General features: G+C 34.1%; 1 protein-coding gene across 3 annotated transcripts in view; it reads left to right on the top strand.

Moving 5' to 3' along the window:
- Positions 1-7,248, top strand: part of LOC110039575 (transcriptional corepressor LEUNIG_HOMOLOG) — a 19,860-nt gene extending 12,612 nt beyond the window's left edge. For all 3 annotated transcript variants that reach the window (XM_020744686.1, XM_020744687.1, XM_020744688.1), the window contains exons 14-18: positions 3,947-4,096; positions 4,835-4,990; positions 5,067-5,183; positions 5,261-5,458; positions 6,685-7,248. In XM_020744686.1, coding sequence (XP_020600345.1) covers positions 3,947-4,096; positions 4,835-4,990; positions 5,067-5,183; positions 5,261-5,458; positions 6,685-6,828 — 765 coding nt within the window. In that variant the 3' untranslated portion in view covers positions 6,829-7,248. The remainder of the gene's footprint in view (positions 1-3,946; positions 4,097-4,834; positions 4,991-5,066; positions 5,184-5,260; positions 5,459-6,684) is intronic.
- Positions 7,249-9,349: the final 2,101 nt, after the last annotated feature.

A 9,349-nucleotide genomic window follows, 5' to 3' on the forward strand; every position in this document is an offset into this window, starting at 1 on the left:
AACGCGTGGGGGGTGGGGGGATTATGTTTGCCCCAGCTTTGTCATTCTTTGAGATTCCAGCTGAATTGTAGGAATAAGCTGGAAGGGAAATGTACAGTGCATTTTGTGATAAGAACAAATAAAATGGAATATGATTGTGGGATCTAAAAGTTTTGACAACTCCAGACTCTCTGTTTTTATTTTGTTGAGAGAGCTTTGAGATTCAAATTTTCAGAAGACAGAAGGAATAGTAGACATTCTCATTTTGCAAGGACTTTTTGATATGATGTTTGAGATTTCCCATAGGCCCAAGCCCTTGTATTTAAGTACTTCTCCCTATATTGGGAGAGTATTTTTTATTAAGTATAGTCGTTAAACACTAAATACTTAAAATACAATAGCAGCGGACGTACATTTTAAATAGTTAAAATTTATGAATTGGAGCTTAAAGCGGATTGTGGGGGGAAAGGATGATAGACCCGATTAAGATCCCATGGTTCATTCGTCCTGGGTCATCGTGGTCCTTCGTTTATTTAGTCAGAAGAGATAATAGACACGACTCGACTGAATGATTATTGTTAGCAACCATGGGTTGTGTCGTCCAAGGGAGCTTTGTAGATTGGGTTAAATGTTTATCTAATGGTACAAATTTTAGGCGACCTTAGCATATAGATGTTTTTGTGCTAATCAATTGTACTTTTTTGATTCATAACACAAAGGGCGGAAAATCATTAGGGAATATATGGGCTTTGACATTACCGTAGTATAATGGTCACATTTGATAGCAATTACCTGGTCAAAAGGCTCTGGCTGTAACCGCTACTTTGTCACTTGACGGTAAAATCACATGGACGGAGAATTTATGTCACGTTCTTATTGATGTGAAGTTATTTTGAGTGTGAATATAATAATATACTCGATGTGACATTAGTTCTTTTGTGAGTTAAATTCAATCAAAAATTTATCATCCCTGACGAACTATTGTGGAGGATGAGTAAAGTTTGTTTTGTCTTATATGATTTGTTTTAACCTGAGTGTTAAATTTGTACTTAGTTTGAATGTTGGTTTGAAACTAACTCATTCGATTGAGATTTTTAGTCAACACGGCCATTATCGGAGATTTGAACATTTAATTTTTGTTTAGTTGAAGTTCGTTTGTTAGTTCAAGTTTTTTTGGATATAAACCTTGGACATTAGTCCTAATAAGGAGGATCCAACTATGTTATTTGGACTTGCAAATTCTTATCTTATGATTTGGAGATTGATTTCACAATTACTAGACCCGTTAACTCTAGATCTAGGTATTGGACTGGCGACCGGATGGGCTCGCCATAAGCTCACTTATAATGGATGAACTTGGCTATAAAAAAATTAAAATTATGTGGGCTCGGCCTGACGCGAGCCTGCTTTGACGCAAATCCCGAATGAGCTCGACCCGTGTCAAGCCCTACCCGCCTATCTGCCCTGTCTCATAAATGTTTTTCACGATTACAAGCTTTTGAGGTGATTAATTTCTTCATCATTTCTCTTCTTTATCTAGTGATAAATTTTGATTTTTATGTTAATACCAACCAAATCTTTCATATCACACAAAAATTATCACTTTTATTTTTTTTTTTCGCTGTTTTTTACTCCACTCCTTTGTATTTACATATCGAGATGTTCTTAGTTCGAAGTCTTATGTGTTTCATGTGTATACATTTGTTAACAAATTCACTTAAGCATATTAAAAAAATTCTTACATATAAAAATCAATTTAAAACACTTGTTGCATATTCTTTAATGTTTCAAATGTTCATATTACATATTTTTTTTAATATTTAAATCATTAACATGATTCGAAAAAATATGTTAAATATTTTATTATTTATTTATTTCATGGTATAAAAAAATCACTTTTCTTTTATAGCCCATAGCGGCCCACAAAAAGGCTCGACCCATTTAGTGGGTGGGCCTGATATAAAATTATAAAGAGAATGCGGGCGAGAATCTGGGCTTAAGCTTGGCCCGGGCCTGCTTTGACTAGTCAAAGCCCAAATAAGCCCAACCCACCCATGCCAAACCCGACCCAACCGCTGGGTTTAGTCAACTCCAGTTCTTGTGAGGAGGAGGATCAGACTAGTTTGGTGAAACTTACAATACTGTCATATAGACAATGTGGCCCGATTGATTGTTCTTCAAAATATAAACTATTTGATTGCAAGTTTGGTCTTTAACCTGCGCAGCATTTCTAAGTTATTCGTTATAGAATTTAGAATTTTAGCTGAAGCCTATGCAAGTATGAAATATTTGCATAGCTCAAAAGGTTTTATTAGTTTTAGGATTTGCACCATCTTTTAAACTATGATTTTGATATGAAATTTACTTAAAAAAAATACATGCAAAATTTTGAAATTGTGCATAGTTGACTTATTTCCTTAAATATCTTAAAATCATTTATAACTCCATATCATCCAACTTATTAATCATATGAGTCTTAGAAATACTCATTTTGATTTCAAAATATTATATTTAGCTTAAGAAAATGTTCTGAAGCTTGTATAAATTGGAGGTCATTCAGAACTTAAAATATTTACAATATTATGATTTTGAATCACACAGAATTCTATTTTGGGCTTTAAAAAGAATCACCTTCTGTTTGTTAGCATGTTATATTATGAATTCGGCGACATAATATAATGTTTTGAAAATTACCCTATTGTCCCATTTTTATACCTGTGGAAGTGAAATCAGCGATGACAGCGAAATGAATGAATCGGCGATTGACGATGAGACAAAACAAAATCAAGCAGGGCTTAGAAGGCTCGCCGGCTGAACCGGTTGGCAGGACCAGCAGAACCGGTCCAGAAATTGCATGTCTAGCTCCCACTGGTTCGAGGGGCAATTAGAAAGGGCGACACTGTCGCCAGCCCCTTCTCCCTTTCTTTTTTTTTTTGTTTCCCACCTGTTTGAAGTACTTTTATTTGTTGTTTGAGAGAATTAGGGTTAGGTTATGTTTGTTATTGTTTTCAAATTTTATGTGGAGTCTCCTCTTTCCTTGCTAGAGTTGTATCCGACGACGGGTGGTATTTCGTTGTATCCTGCTCTGAGGTGGTGTTATATCCTATCCGATCTTCCTCCCTACCACTTCTCCTTCACCCCCCTTTAGCCGCCCGCCACCCCCTTCTCCTCCCAGCTGTCCTGCTGTACTCTTTTATCGCCGCAGCCTTGCTGTCTAGCCTACCTTTCAGCACGCTGCCATCTCTTCCTCTGCTGCAACTATTGCTGTCCAGACCTCAAGGCCTTCAACTAGCACCCAACGAACCTTTCCCTGCAGTCCTACTTGCTGTCCACCTCTCCCAAAGCCCACCATCAGCCTTTTATCCCTTTCCCCTCATACCCAGCCACCAGTCCCCTTCGCCCTCACCTTACCCCTACCACTACTACTTTTCAACCACCTCGCCGACGTCACCACCCTCTTCGGACCCTAGCCGGGAACTGTTGTTGTTGCATCTTTTTTCAATTTTGAGTCGTGTTCTGTAACCCCTACTTCAGCTGATTAATGAATTTGTTTCCATTTCTGCTGGTTTTGAATTAGTTGCGGCATCAGAAAATAAAATACAGATCTTTTCTTTTTTTATTTTTTATCTTTTATACAAAATAACAACTTTTGTTTGTTCAACAGGCTATATTAATGATGGATCTCCATAATATTCGTTCACTACAAATGATACCTACTGTATGAGACAAAACAAAATAAAATAAACCGGTAAAATTAATAGCGTACACTACAAAATGCCAACAAAAGATCAAATGAGACCAACTGTATGAACCGAATATTATTCTTGTATAACAATGTTGAATTCAGTTAATTCATTTTTTTTGTCCAACATGTGGGTCATATTTGTGTCTGAAAATGGATATTAAGGTATTCTAATTCTTTTATCTTTTGAGCTGCTGTTCACTTGATATTTTCCCTTTTTAATAGGTAGTGCTATGGAACATGGATACCCTGCAAACGGAGACCACTTCAGAAGAACACACACTTATTATCACTGATGTTCGCTTCAGACCTGGCTTACTGCAATTGGCGACATCTTCTTTTGATAGAACTGTGCGGCTGTGGAATGCAGCAGATGTAATTATCTATTCTATTAATCTCCAAAATTTATGTCCTTGATACATTTACTTGACTACTAGTAAAAGATTCTACAGCACTTATGAATTCTAGTTAGTATTACCTCTTCATTAAAGTTTTTGTTATCATTATCATCTGCAATTATATTGGATTTTTTTTTTTTTTAATTGATAATGTAAATTTGTTCTCCAAAAGAATTTCATGAATCATTGCCACCTGGCATTTTCGGATCTCTTATTTTAGGATTTCCTATTATTTTGCCTTCGTTACTTGTGTGCTAGTCATACTTATTCAAAGGGTCTTTTTTACTTTTTCACGCATAAAATATTATTAGATATTTCAGGACAGGAAATATGAGTTAACAAAATTCTTCATGTTCTAGATTTCAGAAGCATTCATGAAATTAACAGGAATTGTTACTATGGATTGAATGTATTGTTTTCCATTCCTGCCTGTTTCCATATTCATGCATGAACTTGAATATTTTTTTTCTGAACAAAAAGCTATCCCATTTAAGTACTGAATATAACCATCTACTCCATAAAGTCCAGCAGAAAAACACAGGTGACCATCTTTGTTTTACCTATTAACTTCCTTCAAGAAAAATAACATTTTGTAGTTTTTCCTTTAAATTGTTATAATTACCATATTAATTCATATAAACATCTACATGTTATGGTTAGTATCAACTAGTTGTTTCGCTGATTATCACTTTTTATTATTATTATTATTTTGTAGCCTAGCTATAGTTTGCACACATTTACTGGACACAATTATGAAGTGACATCTTTGGATTTCCATCCAAAGAAAACTGACGTTTTATGCTCTTGTGACGGCAATGGGGAGATTCGATACTGGAATGTTAACCAATATTCGTGCTCTCGTTTTTCGAAGGTCGCTTCTTTAACCATGTTGCCTATTTCCAAGCTAATGAGACTTATCTATTAATTATGGAGCTTTTTATGAACAGGGCGCAACAGCACAGGTGAGATTTCAGCCTCGTATTGGACAGTTTCTCGCTGCAGCTGCCGAAAATGTGGTGAATATTTTTGATGTCGAGACCGATAGAAAGATGCGAACATTACAAGTATGTTGTGTAATGTTTTCTAATCATTGGATTCCATTCAATTTGTTGATTTTGTTGCGATCACATAATATTTGCAGGGGCATGGTAAAGAGATACACTGTGTTTGCTGGGATACGAAGGGGGATTTCCTGGCTTCTGTTAGTCAGGATTGTGTAAAAGTGTGGTCAATGACATCAGGAGATTGTATTCATGAGCTGGGCTCCAATGGGAATAAATTTCATTCATGTGTTTTTCATCCCAGCTATCCGAACCTACTGGTTATCGGAGGATATCAGGTAAATCACATGTTTGTTTTTTTTTTTTGAATAAATTATATTTCCGCAAGCTGACATCACGGAATTGCACACTTGTATGATCTTAGCGCTATCATTGCACTACTAGCTATGTGATATGATGGAATATTTCATTCCATTGCACTTTATTTGTGAAACCTCTCGAGTAGAATGCAAATGAACTCTTAAATAGTGAGCATCTTTTGTTGTAACAGTTAGAATTTGAATCGGAAGTTCAAGATGAGTGGCCTTCTAAAAAGGCATGCCAATTAAACAAAACCGTGAGACCATTAGGCCGAAGCGAACAATATCTTAATGGGCGAGGGTTACAAATTCAGAGCATTACACAGGATTGGAATTAAGTGTCAGACAGAATAAACTGTTATGTCATGGGAGCTATCTTTTAAAACCTAGATGAGACGAAATATTGTACGGTGGAAGCCACTTTTTGAATCTATAGGGGCTACCTTTAGAGTCATATTTGCCTTGTGGATGATTCTGATTGGGGGAGATTGTGAAATGACTTAATTAGAATGAAATTGAACTCTTAAATATTGGGGTGTCTTCTGATGTAAAACTTGGATTTCAATAGAAATTCTAAAGTTAAGGATGCTCATATAAAAGTACTCCCAGGATGGATGACGTCCTGAGCTGTTACACAAATTGGAAAGAGCCGTGAGGCCATTAGATCAAAATAGACAATACCTTTGATGGGCGAGAGTTCAAGTTGTTACATTATTGCTTGTTTATCATTTATATATATTTTTTTATTTTTTAACTCATGCACACAATCCAATGTGCTCGACCTTGAACTCAGGATTTTGTGGTTGGAGATAAAGCACCTTTGACCCTACTACTAGGCCAACTGGGCTGCACAAAGGATTGATATTATCTTTATGGTTCTCTTTTTTATTTAAACTTTAACTGGGTGGTAGGCCTTGACTTTCAAACTTTATGGTTTGAAATAAATCTCCCAACCACTAGGCAAGTGGGGCGCACAGTTTTTTTTTTCTTAATATCATTTTTATGTTTCTATAATATATATATATTTTTATATGTTTGATTGTAGAGTTTTTTGTGTCTAAGTTTGAACTCAACATACAACTCACCTCTAATTTCTTGAATAACTTGGATTCAACTGAACTCTTGCTTCCTGTTCCAAATGAAGAATTTGCAGACTAAAACGCCATTTCTGATTTATTTCCCTTCTTTTTTTTTTACATTTTCAGTCCTTGGAATTATGGGATATGATTGAGAAACAGACCATGACAGTCCCGGCTCATGATGGCATCATCCCTGCATTAGCTCAGTCACCCTTAACTGGAATGGTTGCCTCAGCTAGCCATGATAAATCTGTTAAATTATGGAAATAAGATGAATCTCTCTCACCAGCAGAGTCATTCAGATAAAAGATTTGACATAAGCAATAATAATGATCGTGATCATTTTTTCTTTCCTCTTAAACTTTGGGTTGGTTGGTCTCCAGAGAAGGAATAAAGTTTGGAAAATAGAGAAATGAGTTTGTTGGTGGCACTGAACAAGCAGCTTTTGGTTCTTCCTGATATTGTACGCTGTGCAAGGATGATGTCAAGTCAATGCTTAGCTTGTAGTTATCAGAAACAAAGGCTCAAGGCTTTTTCTTTTTTGTCCTCTGAAACCCCAACCCCTTTTTATTTCATAAAATATTTGTATATGTAAGAAGTTATTATGAGAATTAATTTGAACTTGATGGGACTTTTTAGTGAGATAAAGTATGGATTTAGTGCTTTGGATAATTTAATAAAATCTAGTTTTAGGAATCATAAAAAGGCTTTTTATTGGTTTGACATAAACTGTTGCAGGTTGATTGTGAATGAAAGTATAGATCATCTGCTTTTATTTGTGTTTTTCTGAGCTCTAAATTAAATCACTTTTACTTGTGTTTTTCTGAGTTTGTTGGATGTTAATCCATAAGAGCTTATTAAAATTGCACATTGTTTGGTTAAGTTATATAATATTCAGTGGAGATCTCATATGATTGTATGCATGGATTGTTCTCCACTACCAAATATTGAGATAAAGAATGAAATCAAAAGACTGGTATTTTTATATCAAGAGTAGAAAATAAATGGGATAAATTTACATGGAACATGTATTTGTGTCTTCTACAAACATTATGTTTTGATTACAAGACTTTCCTAATAAGAGAAAATTGACAAGAAATCTACAAAAGAGTTCAGCCTATGTTGTAGACCAAGTTACAACATCACATTGGACCAATCACAAAATTGAATAAATAGTCTTGAGAAAGATGAGAAAATTGAATTCTTAGGGCATTATCAAGCTTCTTAATTTTTTATAATTGAGCTTTGAATGTAAATGTGTATGAATAATTATTGGAATGTCTAAACTTATATTTTGAAGAATGATGTTGAATTCTTTATAAACATGATGTTTAATCTCCATTAATTAGTCTTACATTTTAATTATTATTTTTTTTAACAAGTGAAGCTTATTTAATAATTATGTAAATTGTATTTAGTAAGTTAATGGTGTTTTAAATGCAAAATCATATATCATAAATGCAAATATTTTTAATTATGCAAGAGATTGAATATTAAAAATCAGAATTTATGTATAATATGTGTGCCATTTACCAATTAAAAATTTTCAAAAAAACAAAAAATCAATGCCTATGTTTATGTCTCAATAAGATTGAATCATACTCTAATTGATAGAGATATTTGCCTCTTAGTAGTCATGCTTATAATTGGTGCTTTCCATTAGCATTCTCAATGTCTTTCACATCTCTAACTGGACATGTGTCCGAAGGAATTTGTGGATGGTGTTGTAAAAGTGGAGATTACATTATATATTGTTCAACATAATTATTCATCAAAGCTGAAGAAGCATGTGTTATCCCTAAAAGGGCTAATGGAAAAAAGCTTAATAGAGTGTATGGCTCTGTAAGGTAAGCTGATTTTGAACCACTCTAGAATGAATCAAAAGATGGTCACCAATTGTAAGGAGGTGCATTGTTAAACATTATGTGAATGCATTGTTCGTCGATATAAAGAAGGGCAAGAATTTACATAAGTCTAGTACTTCAACCCCGAAGGGACCGATCAATATATTGTTATCTTGTCCAACTTTTTTTATATCCATCATCTATAATGTAGATATACCAATGAATATGACTGCGTAGCTCCTCATTTCTATTTATTACATGTTACATAGGCATGTCCTCCCCTCCATACAAAAAGGTTGTGATGCATCTTAACTCTATAAAATATAAAGTACAAAAATTGTAACAAATAAACATTTGTAGAAAAAGTTGATAATAAAATGTGTTGTTGTGAATTAGATACATATCAACATTTTCACCTAAAGTCAAAAATATGAGTGGAAGATTTCTCAATAGACTTATGAAGGTAACGCATGGTTTGTTGGAGGTATATGTAAGCACCGAAGTGGCGAAAGTAGACATTTCAACCTGATAACAAGTATTTGAACTTCAAAAAGATGGTACAAGAAATTGGGATAACTTCAGATCTTAAACTTATGTGGAAGTATTATTAATTTGAGTTTAGTAGTGATCTGAAATTTTCAAAAATTTTTAAAATTTATGTACAATTAAATCCTTAGTTGGCCTAATGAAGTATATTAGGATTATGAATTTAATGAGTAAAATAAAGCACAAGAAACATTAAAAAGCACTTGAACATGAAAAATAAATGTCTAGAGAATAATTGTAGAGTTTTTCATAATTTTTAAAGGGTTTAATGTCACTCAAAGTCTAAGATAACAAGACTAGATTTGTCTCAACCTTAAGTAGAAAAATATTTTCGGTGCTCAGAAATGATCGTATAGTAATAAATTTAAAAAAAAAAAACACTTACAATGAATATGATCGTA

This window comes from Phalaenopsis equestris, unplaced genomic scaffold (assembly GCF_001263595.1).
Source record: "Phalaenopsis equestris unplaced genomic scaffold, ASM126359v1 Scaffold000002, whole genome shotgun sequence".
Classification (NCBI taxonomy): Eukaryota; Viridiplantae; Streptophyta; class Magnoliopsida; order Asparagales; family Orchidaceae; genus Phalaenopsis; species Phalaenopsis equestris.